Below are 17,989 nucleotides of genomic sequence, written 5' to 3' on the forward strand. Positions count from 1 at the left end.
GCTGTAAATTGGGGATAAACAGAGCTACCTTCTTGAGGTACTGTAAAGATTAGCAATAATGCATGTAAACCATAAAACACAGTGTCTGGCTTACAGTAAGTACTCAATAAATGCAAGCCCTTGCTTCATTTAATCTTCTGTCCCCCAAATTGCTGTTCCTTTATAGGTAATGCCTTTTCACTTTTAATATTTTATTTTTGTCCTCTGTGCTCTAGATGTTTTACATTATATGCCAAGTCTTTGCTCAAATCTCACCTCTTTAATGAGGCCGTCCTAGTTAATATTGACTCTCCTGTTTAATACTGTAATCTGCCCCCCCAAACCAGCATTCCTAACCCTCCTACCGTGTTCTACTTTTTTTTTCTTCTCATAGCACTTAACAATCTAGAGAATTTACTAATATATTATGTTTATTGGTTACTATCTGTCTTCCCCACCTGTATGGAAGATCCTTGCCTGTTTTATACAATTAGATATTCCAAGTGCCTAAATGGTACCTGGCACATAGTAGGTGCTCTATTAATATTTGTTGAGGAACTAAATGGAAAAAGAATAGGCGAGGATTTTTTTTTCCTGCTCAGGACTGGATGTGTTTCTTCAATCTGGGGACTTGTTTTTTCTCACCTCTTTAAAGTTCTCAACCATTATCTGTTAAAATGCAGCTCTGCCCCATCCACTCCATTTTATCCTCCTGGAACTCCTGTTAGAATATGTTGACCCAATCATTCTATCCTCAGTGTCTCCTAAGTTCTTTCTTTGACAATGATTTAGCTCTCTGTTTCATTTGAAGGAAATTTCCTCAGCTCTATCATTGTCTGTCTCTCTCTTTTTTTATCGGGGTATAGTTGTTTTACAATGTTGTGTTAGTTTCTACTGTACAGTGAAGTGGAGTTCCCTGTACTGTGTGGCAGGTTCTTATTAGTTATCTCTTTTATATATATTAGTGTATATATGTCAATCCCAATCTCCCAATTCATCCCACCCCCCACACCTATCACTGTCTCTTTTTAGCTGTATCTAGTCTACTCTTCAACCGTTAATTGAATTTTTATTGCAATGACAATATATTTTTTGTGCCTAGAATTTCTATTTCTTCCTCCCTATTCCTTCCTGCTTCTTCCTTTCCATTCTTTCCTGTACTTGTTTCATGGTTTCTAATCTTCCCTTTATCTCCTTGGATATTTTAAATATTCCCAGATTAAGATTTCTTTCAGGCTTTTCTGTTATCCCCAGTCCTTGGAGTGTGAACCCTTCCATTTGTTTAATCAGCTGGATTTCTTGCTACGGTTCATTCCTTGGTGCGGTCTGTCATTTTGGATGGTGAGCTCACCCTTCACAGTGGTTGTCTGGCATTTGCCCTTGCTGGGGTCTTAAGAGTTAGCAACTGAAAAGGCTCCAGAAAGGCACCACTGAATGGCCTGTCTTTGGAGGTGAGGATGAGGGTGGCAGAGTGCAGGTGTTAAGGAAGGTGCCCTGAGTTCACTTCCCCACTGTGAAACTATTTGCGTAACTGTGGGCAAATTATTCTTGGAGTCTTAATTCTCTTAATTATAAAATAAAGATAATAATTCCTATTTCCTAGAGATGTTGTGAGGAATTAGTACAATAGTCAAGTTAAGGAACTTAGCACAATGTTTAGTATGTATGAAGTGCTTAATATATGCTAAAAAATATTTTAAATACTTGTCAATATCTTCTCCTTGCTTTGTGATATAAGGGAAGAAACATAATGCTTGTGAAAATAGCTTCTGAATATGTATATGAAACAGAGAGACAGCCATTACATTTGGACACTGGTCAGATCTATCCCCTTTATTTGTTATACATATTAGCTGAAAATGGGGGGAAAACAATTCCAGAAGAACATGCTCACTTGGCTTTCAGCCACCACAGAGGAGCACTGATGGGAGGTGGAAGGAAATTTCAGACATGATGCTTTTTAAAAAATAAGGCCTAATTAGAGACTGGGATCATTTGCCAACTATTTTGGATCATTCAAATAGAGCAGGAGGAAGAGTTCTTCTTCTGAGAAAAAAATGACCCAGATAAATTTCTTTGGTTTTATTCAAATAGAAAATATATTAATATCTTGGCTGTGTTGTCCTTGGTCATCAGTCTCTTTCAAAGGTTAGAAAGAGAAAAGCAGAGCCCTGAGCCTGTAACCAATGCTTAGTAAATACCGTGGGCTTATTACAGGGAAGGGCTAGAGACACAGGCAAATTCTTGGCCAAGAGAACCTCATGTAACTTCACTTCTATCTCATGTAACTTTTGACCACAAATCTTTCCTCAATTAATTGCCACTTTGAATCTGTGGATAAGGGAGGGTTAAAGGGCCAAAGTTAATGTATAAAAGCTGTATGATTTATCATGGAATAGATTATTTTAGTTCTCTGTAAACATTTCACAGAATGATTTGTAATTCTAATTTTCATGAAACATTTATAAAGACTAAAATTAGAAACATTTAAATAGAGAAATATTTTTAGATTCTAAGTACCTGATCTTCATAATCAGATCCTGTATCAGTGATCTCTCCAGTGTCCAACAGCATCGAAGGATCAAGGTCACTTGAACCTAAGATTAGGAAAACAAAGATTACCTGATGGAGGCCATCCGTGTACATTTCTGAGGCAAACAAACGCCCACCAAGTTTCCATATTGTCTTATTTACAAATATTTCCAGACTCTTCCCATCTGCCAGGCACTGTTTGGCCTGCAGATGGAAAATGCAGATGTAACAGAGCAGGACCCTATGGGGCCTTCCCAGGACAGACCCCCTCCCCCATATCCTCTGCTTTAGCTCCTCTCTGAAGTACCTAGATAACAGTATCTGATGCACATTTCCTGCGTTGTTTTACAGAGGTTAAAACCACCACCAAATGGAAGAAATTAACTACATGACGATCATGAACACCTAGCTCCCAGATCTACTAGTGCCTAAGGATTGAGAATGTTAACCCCTGTGACACCGCCCAGTTACCTCACCATCAACCAATCAGAGAGCTGTGCACGAGCTGATCACATACCCTGGGACACTTCTCCCTCACCTGGCTTTTAAAAATAATTTGTTGAAACCCACAGAGAATTTGGGCTTTTTGAGCACTAGCTCTTCTGAACTCCTTGTTGGTCACCCTTCAATAAATGCTGCACTTTCCTTCACCACAACCCGGTGTCAGTAGACTGGTTTTACTGCATGTGGGGGAGTAGACTCAAGTACGGTTTGGTAACACAGATACCTAGACACTGTCTGTGCCCTTAAGAAGACAATGATCTTGTGGAGGAGATGAATTTATCAACAGCAAGGTTCAGAAACCAAAAAGAAAGACTAATTCTGATTAGTAGTGGAGGAGATGATGGGGGTGGGATTCTTCACAAGGAAATAGTTTGTGAGTCTAAACTGTGAGGGTGAATACGGGTGGTCCAGGAGGAGAAGTGGTTTAAGGGTGTGCCATGGTGGCTGAGGAAGAAGGAACACCAGGAGCAAAGTACAGAGTGAGAGTAGAGCAAGGGGTTTCCAGGAAAAGAAGGGCTGCGTTTGCTCACTCCATGAGAACCTGAGAAGTTTTTCCTCTAGCCTTTGGGTCACCTTAGTCCCCGAAGGTGAGAAAAATCAGGTTAACTTAATGTATTAATATAGAGTTTTTTCCCCCTAGGTGCTACAGGTTACGCCGAATTACCTTCCCATTAATCCCCAAGGCTCACACTTAAACCAGTAATTTTCTTAATGGGACTCCTGAAGCACAATTGATTCATCGTCCTCATCTAATGACTCTTTCTTGCTGGGAAATATATATTACCTAACTAGCCAGAAAGACAGAATTCAGTGCTGTCCATAAAAAGCCAGGCACCCTGTGAAGAAACCAACCACTCCACGCTTCATTGTAAACTTGCCCTTGCCGAATAACTCTTGTTCAGAATACGCAATGAGTAATGTTTAATGAAGATGAATCTTCAAAAAGATGTCAAGCATCTCACACACTTCTCAGATATGGACCTCTCCCAGAGATGCTGCTTCCATACTTTCTTCCAGAAAAAGAATCAAGGTGTGTCCCTAAACAGTCTTTTGTCATTTCTACTCTTCTCATCATTACCCCTGCTGTTCACCAAATTGACTAAGTACTAACCCATTATCAAATCGACTAAGTACTAAGCAGTAACACCATTGTTTATTGTGTTTGTAATTAAAAAAAAATTTTTTTTTAAGTACAGTAAAGGCTTTCAAAATGGAGATGCTTGACCCATCAAACCATTTTGGAAAAGTAACTAACTGTAGAGCTACCATGTATAGTTGCATAAATGTGTACTGCACAATTCTTGGTGATGCCCTTGGCAACACAGTGTTAATGAGGTGCTTGTAGAATGGAGTTAGGAGGACTATTAATAAAGTGAGACTAGAGGGGTGATATGGAAACATTTTTAATTTTATATATAATTTTTTAAGTAGAAGGATTATATACTTGTAATTTTTCTGTCTCTGTGTTTTAAGTCTTTTTCAGATAAATACTTTTATTTATAAGGTGTACCTTATAAATAAAAGGTGTACCTTAGGGCCAAACTACCTGATGTCTCAGAACCCAGTTGGAAGACCATTTTGCCCTTATGTGTTGAGAGACAGTAAAGATGTCAGAAGTAAAACGTACATTTTCCCATTTTAAGATCATGGACATTTTAGAATTTAATATTTCATAGAATCCTACCCTGTCACTTTAGAAAAGAGGAAAATGAGCTGTGGAGGAGTTATATATCTTGGCCAAGGTCATGCAGAAAGTGACTGAGATCAAAGACAGAAGTCACTGCTCCCATTTCTAACATAGCCTACTGACTCCAAGTTGTAAGCAGGCAAAATCCGAATGGCTTTATAAACACGATCTTTCATTACAGTGCTCTATAGGGGAGGACCTTGGAGGAGTGTGCTATCTCTTCTACATTTTGAGAAAATAGGAACAGTGAATGGCCGATGATGAAGTGGGTCACTGGGTGGCTGCGGAAAGGGGAGAATAGAAAGTGGAATAAAGAGGTGTCACTCCAGCCTGTGACAGTCAAGGTGGCTGCTATTGACAGCACCGTTGAAGGCAATGCCAATTTTAACTAGCTTTTGCTACTTCCGCAATACGGATATTATTCACCATTGACTAGTGGTGATAGATACTCAGATGATACCCTCCCCTTAGAATTTAGAGTGATTCATGTGCAGCGAGCAACGTGATCTGAACACAAAGGCTCATTAAACATATAGCTGTTTCAGTTCCTGTGTCCTACTTATTTAATTAGAAACTATTCTTTTGGTCGTTTTAATAAAGTAAAATGTGAAGGACTCTTAGACAACCCAGTTAACAGAGATATTACACATTAATATTTGAAAATGGAAAAAGATTATTAGAAAACTATCTTCAGTGATGGTAGAATGAAGAGGTCTTTGTTTAAAATCAACTTCTGCTCATAAGGAAGAAGAGATTGGCTTTCCTAATAAAATGTTTTGAACAGAAATTTTATTGTATCATCAAGGGGTGGAATTTCTTGACGTGCTGTTGCTCTTGGCAACAGTACTAATAGATCATAGAAGGCATAGACAGAGGATGTCATTATCAGCTCAGATAATGATTGAATAGCTTTCATTTTCTTTTAGTATTGGTTGCTTGGTTTGCTGAAAATGGGACCTTTAATAACAGTCTAAGGCTTGACATACAAAATAGGGAGGTAAATATAATCATATGTACACATTTTTGCCATCTTTCATTGGATAATTTAACACATAAAACAACTGCAATGATCTTGTTACTCAAAGAAGACAGCAAAATTAGGACCTTTTGCAAAAGTGATGGTATGGCTTTCGTTTCCCCCTATTTTGAACTTCTTGATTTCTTTTCAGATTTAAAAGTATCCTTCCCATAGATAACAGAGAAAGGTATGAGCTGAAATAGAACCCCACAGGGGGCACTCAGTGTCACTAGTTTTAGACATTGAATGGTCTTCGGAAATATTTTCAGGTTGTTTCCTTAAATTTAAGTGGGACGATGACAAATTGGCTTCAGAGGTACAGGAAGGCTAACCATACTGCCTTCTGGGACACTGGTAAAGACTTGTTTCCTCCTAGTGGATCTTCGATCTGAAGTTTGAGGAAGGCCCTCCTCCCACTTGGAGTACCAGATAGAGGGAGACTCCTGCAAGGCGGGGTTTCCTGCACGGTGAAGGGCGTCTGCAGATAAAGCTCCTCTCACATTTCTCCTGCCCCGTCTGAGGAAAGCGGTCTCTCCCTTCTCCTGTCTCTTCTGCTAAACCGTCAGCAGCTTTAGGTGGGGTTGTATTTCTTCTCTGAATCTAAGAACAAAACTTAGAAATTCTATGCATTCGATACATATATGCTGAATGACTGAAAAATGGATAAAAGGACAGTTACGTTTCACTTTTGTGGATCTCAATCTTTTTTTTTTTTTAGCATCTTTATTGGAGTATAATTGCGTTACAGTGGTGTGGATCTCAATCTTAATCATTCGCTCCATTTGCTCTTTGAACATTAAATCCCTCCTAAGCGCCTTAGGCATTAGGCACGGAGAATCCAGCTCTAATTCCAACAGGCTTGGAAGTGTTAGTAGCAGTTTGTGTTAGAATTCCTTTGAAGAAGGGCATTGTATTTCTTTGGAAAAAAATATCCTGGCAGTATTTGGGACTAGAAGGAAGCTCCTCGAGGGAACTGGGTGTTGGGGGACTGTTCTGGGTGAGAAGAGAAGGGGGGATTTTTTTTTTTTAGTTACTCCATGACAGTGGTGGGGGAAGGGAGGAAGAGAGGGAGAAGAGGGTAGAAGTCAACCTGGGAAAATGGGGAAAGGCTGTGCTGCATAAGATGTGGTCTCTCCCCGCGACCCCTCAAATCCTCAGCAAAGATACTAACCTATGCTTAACCTTTTAAATGGGACAGCCGCATGCTTTATACACATAAGCCGTTTACTCTTCACAACTGTCCTATGAGGTAGCGCTAATATTCTTCCCTTATAGATGGGGACACTGAAGCCCAGAGACACTGAGTGATGTAGGCAGATGACTCTGCTAGAAGTATTACTGGAGGGCTCCATGGAGGAGGAAACACCACAGACAGGGTGCAGAGGTTCATGGACTGGCATTCTCTGGCCTGGAGGCAAGGAAATGCACACTCTGCTCTGGAGCCAAAGGAAATTTGGTGTGGCTGTGAGTTGATGGGCCCAGGTGAGTAGCCCAGCTGAGGTGACCAGCTAGAAGAGAAAGGGCTAATGTGGCATCTCACATAAGATTCATACCGGGTTTTAAACCAACGCTCATGTATACTCTGTCCTCATGAAGTCCTGCACTCTTGTAAAGGAAATAGATTTTAAACAAACAATCCTATACCTAATTATATAATCACAGTTGCGATGAATGCCCTAAAGGTAAAGGGCAGAGCGCCACACAGGGATGTAGTCTGGGATGGGGTCTGAGAACGTTTCCTTGAGGAAATCACATTTAAACTGAGATACAAAGCAGGACCCGGCCAGATGAAGGACCGGATGAAGGAGTGAGAGAATAGAGGGATGCAAATGGAGATAGGTGGTTCCAAGTACTTTGTGCAAATGGCCAGAGGTGGGAAGGTACCTGAGGCATTCAGGTGCTGGAGGAAGCTGGTGTGAGGGAGGGGAGAGGTGACGCTCTGACGGGGACATGACCACTGCAGGAAAGCCAAGGATATTTTTGTCACGGTAAGAACCCTGGTGCTCAGCCTGCAGGAAAGTCATGGAAGGTTTTGCTTTGTTTTGATTTTTGTCAGGGGGCTGCATTCTGGGAGGATCCCCATGGCAGCAACAGGATTCCTAACAGACGGACGGGCCGGGCCAGGAATGACAAAGGCTTCGATGAGTTCGCTAGGTATAGTGAAGGAGGCCTGGACTCCCAAGGTGTCTCTGAGGAACGACGATCCATGATCGGTGTGAGGTGTGAGGGCAGGGACACTTTTGCCTGGCTCTCTTAAAAGAGAAAAACTGCGTGATCTCCCTTGCATGTGGAACCTAAAAAAGTCAAATACATAGAGGCAGAGAGTAGAATGGTGGTTGCCACAGACACGCAGGTGGGAGAAGTGGGGAGATTTTGACCAAAGGGTACAAAGTTGCAGTTACGTAGGAAGAATATGCCTAGAGATCCAATGCACAGCAAGGTGACGACAGTTCATAATATGTATTGAATACTGGAAAATTGCTAAGAGAATATGTTTCAGATGCTCATTCATCAAACACAGAAGAATGGTAACTATATGAAGATGAAGTATGTTAATTAGTTGGACTGTAGTAATCATTTCACAAATCAAATCATCGTGTAGTATATCTTAAACATATACGATTTTTATGTAAAAAATTTAAAGGAATTGAAAGCTATTCACATGGAGGTGATATGAGAGCAGTGGGGCAGCTGAGATACTGCAGAGAGAGGATTCAGGAGAAGGGAAGAGCCACGGGAGAAAACCTGGGGGCTGCCGTGTCACAGAGCAGAGGCCACTGACATGGCTTGTTTAATTGACCAACATTTACAAGCTGGGAGATTTCACCTGCTGGTGCAGGCTCACCAGGGCTGTTACAGATAGAACAAGTTTACTTTAAGGCTGGAGCAGAACCCAGTTTTCAGGGGTCTTGGAAGTGGAAGGGATCTAGGGGGAGTTGAGGCTGTGAGCACAGACCCCTCTGTTCATAAGCTCGGAGTTGTAGAGAGGAAGGAGTGGTCTCCTGGAAGCCTCTGCTATGGGCCAGGCACTGTGCACTCTACCAACGGGACATGAAGAGGACAAAGACACAGTTTACTGAATTGCACACAAGCCAGCCCAGCTACATCACTATAGGACGAGGCTACTTTGGAGCAACGCTACTTGAGAGCCATAAAGTGCTGGGAGTTCTAAAGAAGGGGCCGCTTAAATCTTCTCCTCTTCTCCACTGTTTGGAAACTGAGGGTATCTAGCCGACAGATATTTGTTATTAGAGGTCTAAATGAATGTTCTAAATGAAACATTAAAATAAAAGCACAGGTGTCAGCAGTTTTCAGAGCAGTGGTACTTCTGTTTACATGATCTTACATGCTTCTCAACAACACTCCCTCTTGCCCTGCAATAGGCCATCTTTCTGTAAATATCACTGGAAAATGAGGCAGGCGAGTTTACGTCAGCTGTCTGTGCTCTGCGGGTCTGTCCAGAAAGACTACTGCCTTTTAAAAAACTCTGTCTTTCTTCAAACCTACTTGCAGTGAGCTTCAAACACGGCTTCAAACTTTTAGGTGTTTAGCCTTTTCCTTTACAGCCCGGAACTTTTGGTCTTTATTCACTGAGGCCATAACTGAGAAGAAAGGTGAGGACTGAGAAAGACTTGAGAGTCATCCATGTAGAATTGATGGTTGAAACCAGGACGGACAAGGAGCTGACCCAGAGAAAGAGTAAAAGAGAGTGAGAGAAGGGTCAAGGACAGAAATGTGAGTACCGCCTACTTAAAGGGGTATGATTATCCTGCACGATTGTCCAACGTCAAACTTCTAGACATAGGAAGACAAGGGGCAGAGCCACAACAGGGGCTGTGGGTCGGGATGGGAGCAGCTATCACACCAAAGAGGAGGCATTTCCCAGGTGGCACAGGAGAGACAGGTATGAGTTAGGGAGTTCTGGAGAAACTGTAACTTTTATTGTTGCACAAATTGTGGGTTAGATCATTATAAAATTATAGTAACAGAGGTCCTTTGCTACATTGTGACTGCCTGCTAATTTGCACTTTCAATGACTGGAAGAAAGGCAGTAACTGTTAAGAGCCAGATGTATGGCTCTTTTCTGTGTCGTTTTGTGCCTTTATTTTATTTTTTATTTTTTTGCGGTATGCGGGCCTCTCACTGTTGTGGCCCCTCCCGTCGCGGAGCACAGGCTCCGGACACGCAGGCCCAGCGGCCATGGCCCACGGGTCCAGCCGCTCCTTGGCATGTGGGATCCTCCCGGACCGGGGCACGAACCTGCGTCCCCTGCATCAGGCAGGCGGACTCCCAACCACTGCGCCACCAGGGAAGCCCAGTGCCTTTATTTTTACACCAGAAGTTGTAAAGACCTGAGGACAACATCATGCTTACGACCTTACGGCAGTTTGTTGAGCTCCAACCTTACTACAAAGCCCTAGACGCTTGGCAGGGGATCAGGGTATACTGTAGCCCAAAGGACACAGTGACTTACCTGCTGCAGCCTCTTTGTTTGGAAATAACTTGCTGTCAACTGCCATGCTGATGTCATAGAACACCTCATCCTCGTCTCGGTCGGCATCAAACTGGGAGAAATCAGGACAGACACGTTGGGAACGTGAGGATACATAAATTAATTCATTCCAAAATATAATGAACATGCATCACACAACTGTATCTCTAATGAAGCAGGACAACAGGAACTGAGTCTTTAATCAGATATTTAGAGGGTTTTTCAAGCCCGGACCTCATATCAAACAGAGAGGGGTGTTAGGGAGTAAGTGTACAGTCACTAACGGTTAAGAAAATTGTGTAGAATTTTCTTAATTTCTAAAACAAGCTTTGGAAAAACCCATAACTTGTGCTTTTCTGGCTCCTTAGTTTTGTTTTGAAATCTTCCCTGCCGCCGCCTCCTTCATGAAAAAATATTTCTAAACAACATGGGGATAGATTTTCTAATTTATTGTTAACAAAAGAAAAAAGAGACCCCTCAAACCAAATTTTAGCTACTATACAAATACTATAGATGCTATCCTATAGGTATAGTCTACAGACACTATCGGTTTAGATGTAACAAAAATTATGGATTCAAATATTTTACCATTCTCTAAAATTTACAAAATTTTAAATATTAAAAATGTGGTTACATTTATAAATCCCCTATTTCCCAAGTTGTTCAGTGGTTTTTAAATATTTATTTATTTGGCTGTGCTGGGTCTTAGTTGCAGCACGTGGGATCTTCATTGCTGCGTGCGGGGTCTTTAGTTGCAGCATGTGAGATCTAGTTCCTTGACCAGGGATTGAACCGGGGCCCCCTGCACTGGGTGTGTGGAGTCTTAGCCACTGGACCACCAGGGAAGTCCCTCAGTGCTTTTTAGAAATACACTTTTGTCTCTTTGTTTTTTTAAAATAGGCTTACTGAGTTATAACTGATATACAATAAACTGCATATATTTAAAGTGTACAAAACGGTAAGCTTTGACATCTGTATACACCTGTGAAACCATCATAAAAATCAAAATAGTGAACATCTCCATCACCTCCCCCCAAAGTTCCCTGGTGCCCCTTGGGAATCCCTTCCTCCTGCCCCACCCCCCCATCAGGTAATCATTGATATGTTTTCTGTGACTAGAGATTACTTTGCATCTTCTAGAATTTCATGTAAAAGGAATTGTACAACATGAAATATTTTTGTCTGGATTCTTTCACTCTCCACAATTATTTTGAGATTTATCAAGTTTATTCCTTTTCATTGCTGAGTAGTATTCCATTGTATGGATATACTATTAATTCCATCCTGGGTATGTTTCATCTTGGACATTGTAGTTTTTATCCATAGATGTTTGATTTGAGTCTTTAAAAATATCTATGTCTCTATTTAAGGTTTTAAACACATGAACTACAATTATAACGTCTAATATCCTTCTCTACTGATTCCTACAACTGAGTTGGTTTTCACTGATTTCCCCCATTATTATGGGGCATATTTTCCTGTTTCTTTGCATGCCTGGTAGTTTTTTACTGGATGCTGGGCATTGACAATTTGACCATGTTGGATGATAGGTGTTTTTGTATTTCTATATTCTTGAGCTTCATTCTGGAATGCAGTTTAGTTACTTGGAAACAACTTGATCCTTTCAGATCTTGTGTTTAAGATTTGTTGGACTGGACCAGAGCAGTGTTTAGTTTAGGGTTAATTATTCCGCCCTGTTGCGGCAAGACACTTTGAAGTACTCTACACGTTTCCTTGTGAATTAAGGGATTTTCCAGTCTGGCTGTGGAAACAGGCACTCTTCTCAGGCTGGTGTGAGCCCCAGCTACTGTTTCTGCTGATCCTTTTGGGTGGTTTTTCCCTCAGCCTTGGGCAGTTTGCTCATATGCATGCCCTGATTAGTACTCTGCTGGATGCTGGAGGGGAACCCTCTGCAGATCTCCAGAGTTCTCTCTCTGTGCATCTCTGGTATTCTGTCCTCTACAGTCCAGCCACCTTGGGTCTCTTGCACTCTCAGCTCCATTTCCTCAACTCTTGGAGTCTACCCATCTCCACAAGGCTTCCTTCTCCCTGCACTGTAGCTGGAAAGTCTCCAGTAATAAGCTGGGGACAATCACAGGGCCCATCATATTTGTTTCCTTTCTCTCAGGGAATCACCTCATTGTCTGATGTCCAGTGTCTTAAAATTGTTTTTTTAAATATATATTTTCTGTTTATTTATTTTTGTTTGTTTCATGGGAGGGAAAATACAGTCTCTTTTATTTCATCTTGGGATTTTTTTTTTTTTTCGGTACGCAGGCCTCTTACTGTTGTGGCCTCTCCCATTGCGGAGCACAGACTCCGGACGTGCAGGCTCAGCGGTCATGGCTCACGGGCCCAGCCGCTCCGTGGCATGTGGGATCCTCCCAGACCGGGGCATGAACCCGCGTCTCCTGCATCGGCGGGGCGGACTCTCAACCACTGCGTCACCAGGGAAGCCCCCATCTTGGTTTTTAACCTTAATTATTATCTTGAAGATATTTGAAAAGATTTAAGTGATTTATTCCTTTATATTTTCCTACTGAAGTGCTTCATTATTTTTAGTGAGAGGAATTTAGAAGCCCAAATTAGAAAGTTATTACCTAATCTCCCCTTACACAGTTAAAGCTCATCATATGGTGCTTTAAAGTATTTTCACTATGTCACATCAGCCCACGGGAAAGGTGAGGCAGATTATTTTGTTTCTATTTTACAGGTGAGGAAATACCTACTCAGATATTATGACTTTCTCAAGTCAAACAGCTGACAAGCAGAAGTAGGACTTGCACTTAGGATGACTGACACTTTCCATCCTATCAGGCTACATGTGATCATCATAGTCAGACAAATATAGCCCTGCTGCTCAAATGAGTGTTAACAGCCCTTCTGTCTAAACGCAAGGGTGAGAAAAGCAGATGGTGGTTAGGGCAGATACGAGGGGACCACCAAGGCAAGATTAGTGCCACCTTTATGCACTGCTTCCCACACCCATAGACCATGGCTGGTTTTTTTCTTTCAAAATGTCTGTCAGCTATCATCAGTAACGGGTAAGTTCTACTAAGGGGGGTTTGTTTTTATTTTTTTCTTGGGCTTTTGAAAGATGGGTGGCAGCATATAATTTTATAAATAAAAAAGCATAAGCTTATGTTTTAGCCGTAGTTCCCCAGAAAACAGAACCTAAGGCAAAACTTATAGGTTAACACTTTATTGGGGGCGCGCGTATGCGTGTAATCCCAGGGCAGTTAAGTTTGAAAGAAAAAGGGAAGTGAGACAGAGAAGGAAGCAAAGCAAATGTAAGGTGGCATGTTACTGATCTTGTCCCCAGCTTCACAAAGTCACAGCTGGTCTCCAGAAAGGCTAAACGGAACCAGTACATCTCAGAACAGTCTGAGGAGGGAGGTAGGGACAGGCATTTATATGCTGTCTTTTCAGTTTCCTGCTTCCACTGGTCCAAGTTTTCCTTATGAAGAGTTAAGTCCCCCCACCTCTTGGTTGTGTTTCCTAGACCCCGGGGCAGCCCCTGGGAAGCCAGATCCCATGCCCCAGGGAGTGGCAAAAAATCTGGATCTAGAAGTGCTGGAAGGTGCCCAACCCCCTACAGGTATGGTCTGGTTGAGCCTGGGAGCCATCTCTGCACAGGCTCCCACCAGGCTGGGGACGATGAAGCCCAGCCTTCATCCTTAAGAGGCTGGCTGGGTCTGTCAGCCATGCCGGAAGGCAAGGCATCGGTGGACAGCTCTCCATTCAACAAGTGACCGAGGCCCAGGGCACATGGGCCAAGTGAGTCAGGGGAAGCTTGTAAACTGGTTTAGGCAGCTTAAAACTCAACCAGAGCTTGATTTGAATTTCTGCTTTCCCTGTAGCAGCAGTCTGATCTTGAACAACTTATTTCCCTGTTCTTAGCATATATACAATGCGATTATTATTATTATTATTATTATTTTGCGGTACGCGGGTCTCTCACTGCTGTGGCCTCTCGTGTTGCAGAGCACAGGCTCCGGACACGCAGGCTCAGTGGCCATGGCTCACGGGCCCCGCCACTCCGCAGCTTGTGGGATCTTCCCGGATTGGGGCACGAACCTGTGTCCCCTGCATCGGCAGGCGGACTCTCAACCACTGCGCCACCAGGGAAGCCCCATACAATGTGATTATTGTGAGGACTAAAGAGATGGTGTATTCAATACCCCAATACAGAGCCTGGCATAACTGCAGTCCTTCTTTTTCCTCCTTAAGGCTGAGGGAGTATGTTCTATAGACCTTTGATTGCTTCTGTACTTTGAACAAGGCATGTGTATGCTACACACACACACACACATGCATACACTTATTTTTTTTTTAAAGTTGGGGATTGTGTAATAAGGAATACAACTGACTTTGAGATTTTCTAGGAGATATTCTATCCTCCAACCGATTTGAACAAGGATATGTTTAGCTCTGGCAGACTAAAGTACTTAATTGTCCAATCCAAAAGGCAAAATGAAAAAAGTAAAACATCATTCATGAAAGCATTCAACAAATATTTGCTGAGTATCTACTATGTCCTAGGTAGATTCTTCAACTGACCACTCTTAAGTGATTGGACTACGATCAAGGAGCCCCAAGGAAGGAAGATGACACCCACACAGCCAACTCAACTCTGGGATTATAGAGATGTTGTTGAAGCCCACTGACTCTTGCATCAGGACCACAGAATTTAACCTCGTCTTTCTTATTTTCTGTAACATCCCACTTTGACAGCTCCAGGACTAGCATGGGACTCTTGTCGCTAGTCGCTTGGCAAATTATGTGGCATCCGGACCTTGGAGAGCACTCTGATTGGGTACTATCAGGACAACTGCCACTTAACGGACAAAGACCTTTACAAATTGGTAACATTCAGTGTTGGAGAGGTTGTGTGTATGGTGAGTGGAGATGTGGCTTTTCAATCATCAGACTTTTTACTTACTATCTGTTTTTGCACAAACCATACACATCCGTGGTTCTCAACCAGGAATAATTGTGTCCACCCCTCCCACCCCTGCCCCAATATTTGGCAATGCTGATAGATATTTTTGGTTGTCGCAACTGGAAGGGGGGAGGCTATTGTCTAGGGACGCTGCTAACTACCTTACAGTACACAGGACAGCCCTCTCACAACGGAGAATTATCCAGTCTAAAATGTCAATAGTGCTGAAGTTGAGAGACCCTCATCTACACCAAAGCATTCTCAGTTTTGGGGTTTCTAAATAGTGGTTTGAAACTCAAGTAGCAATGATCTCCTTTCTTTCCTTTCTCCCTCCCTCCCTCCCTCCCTCCCTCCCTCCCTCCCTTCCTTCTCTCTCTCTCTCTCTCTCTCTCTCTCTCTCTCTCTGATTTTGACCTGCAAGAACCCGTGCTGTAAACTTCAAAATACAGAGGATAGTAGAAGTGATAATACTGCAGGGGTAGCATAGGTATAGGGTGATGAAGGTTCTAGAAATAACAGTTTCTATAGATCTCGTGGGTCAGAAACAAGCTTTGGGGGCAGATGTAACTGTATGCCACTAGGCCAGATGATGTCCGAGGTTGTTCCCAGCTCTGAAATTCTGTGATTAGGTGGGCCCTTTATCTTTTTGGTGATTGTTATTTAATATCTAGCAATCTTAACAAACCTCTTTTCTTATTCTGAGGGAAAGAACTCGCAGAGGACACGGTCTGCATGATTGTTTTATGTCATTTAATGTAAGAGGGCTGGGGAGGTCAATTGGAAATTTCAAAATGAGATGCTTACCAAATTCCCCAGTTCACTCACAACATGTTTTAAGTTGAATAACAAATGTTGTAACAGCTTTCAAAATCATACAAAATATATCTAGATTAGGAAAGGAAATTATAGTAGATTGAGCAGAATTAGGCACCATCTGAGGAGAAAGCAACAATGACGGTTTGCAATTTTTTCTTTTTTTTTTTTGCAGTTATGTGGGCCTCTCACTGCTGTGGCCTCTCCTGTTGCGGAGCACAGGCTCCGGACACGCAGGCCCAGCTGCCATGGCCCACAGCCCCAGCCGCTCCGCGGCATGTGGGATCCTCCCGGACCGGGGCACGAACCCGCGTCCCCTGCATTAGCAGGCGGACTTTCAACCACTGCGCCACCAGGGAAGCACAACAGTTTGCAATTTTAATGGCAGAAATGAGCTCTTGTTTGTTTTCTTTTGGCTCTGATTTTCAGACTGCAAGAGGCTGCCCAGATCTTCTCCACAGAGACAAGGCATTCTATATTCTTAGCTCTGCTAGCTGGGAATGTTAGGTGTATAAAATATGCTAAAAGGACTCGAAAGGGAGGATAACAGTTCAGTCTTTCTAGATTCCACTTTCATTAAACTTAGCTCTGTCTCCTGTATTTTCTCTGCTTCAACATTTGAAAAGGAAATAAATTGGCTCTGTTATTAGTATTGTCTCAGTTTTATATATCCCATAAGTATCCTTCTCTGAGCATCATACCAGCTTCTTCAACATTTTACTTCTCCCTGGTTTCCTGCAAGGGATTTCAATTAAGTATGCTCTCTACCAGATGGTTTTCATCATTTGCTACTGGAGACCCTTCAACATGCAAAACACTGGCCCTTCAAATCTTTTCTTTTATATGTCTCGAGACTTCCTTCTAAAGAACTGATTGGTTGGTGTCCTCTTTACAGTACTTTGTTTTCCTCCAACAAAAATTGGAGTTTGTACTAAAATAGTGATCATTAAAAAAACTTATGGTCCCGGGAGTGAAATCTGTAGTTATGAGCTATGGAGTAATCACAGTTTATATTATTCTGCAGAACTGTCTTTCTAAAGCTTCATAATTAAACACAAAATTTGAAGAGAAGCATCGAAGTAGGTCTGGTTGGGGGTGGGGTGGGTAGGGACAACATTCTGTCTGGGAAAGCCAAATCATGTAGGTGGTGGAACCAGGATCTGAATCCAGATCTGTCTACATCGAACGGCCAAGGCTGTTAGGATCAGGTCTCAGCTCCATGGGGCAGCCACAGATCTTAGCTGGGCTCTTGCAGAACAAACCAGAATTAAAGCCCTAAAGGAGAACTCTCAGGACAGACTGAAGCCAAGCAAAGCCAGGTCCAGATGTGATATACTCAAATATTCTTGATCTTGTTTTCCATTTTGAGATAGTAGGTGATTTTATTTCTCTGTATAACATGTGTACCCTGCCAGATGGATGTGTCTGTTGGCAGAAGAACCTCTCTGCAGGCTGGCCAGGAGCGTCAGAAGAAGCAAGGACAGGCAAAGCTGACCGCAAGAGGCAGAAGATGTCCCAACTCCAAACAGAGCTCTCTCTCGCGGTCTTTAGCTTAAAGTTATCAATTTCACAGGGAAGCTGGCTACTGCTCCTCCATCCTGTTTGTCTACTGTTGACTCTAGTTGTACCTTCCCCAGTAGCCTTCTACAACTTAAACAACCCTGTCCTTTAGTGTGTTAAGAGGACTGAAGTCATCTAGCGTGGATTCTGTTTTTCTCCTCTCATTACCACTCAATCCTTCCTCAGTGATCAAAGAAAGAGTAGGCCTGCCCTCCTTCTAAGAGCCTCTCTGGGGTTGGAGAGTAGATTTCTGGTCTGGGTCCATTTTCAGTCTAGCACTTCCTGTGGACGCTGCTCTGGTTTTGCCCCAGGGGTTCCCTATCCCCCAGCACCTGAGGCACAGCCTTGGCTCAGCTGCTCCTCCTTACATCCCAGCCAGGGCTTCAGCCCTGCCCCTGACTGGGCGGCAACATTCCAGACTCCTTTCCCAGAGCTCCTTACTCTGGGTTGTCTCATTAGGGG

At 42.7% G+C, this 17,989-nt stretch overlaps 1 protein-coding gene across 3 annotated transcripts in view; it reads right to left on the reverse strand.

Moving 5' to 3' along the window:
• The window catches only part of AK5 (adenylate kinase 5), a 239,190-nt gene that overhangs the window by 111,758 nt on the left and 109,443 nt on the right, over positions 1 to 17,989 (reverse strand). For all 3 annotated transcript variants that reach the window (XM_060304067.1, XM_030865986.2, XM_030865985.2), the window contains 2 exons: positions 10,195 to 10,285; positions 2,500 to 2,576 (listed from right to left, as the gene is read on the reverse strand). In XM_060304067.1, coding sequence (XP_060160050.1) covers positions 2,500 to 2,576; positions 10,195 to 10,285 — 168 coding nt within the window. The remainder of the gene's footprint in view (positions 1 to 2,499; positions 2,577 to 10,194; positions 10,286 to 17,989) is intronic.

This window comes from Globicephala melas, chromosome 1, assembly GCF_963455315.2.
Source record: "Globicephala melas chromosome 1, mGloMel1.2, whole genome shotgun sequence".
Lineage (NCBI taxonomy): Eukaryota > Metazoa > Chordata > Mammalia > Artiodactyla > Delphinidae > Globicephala > Globicephala melas.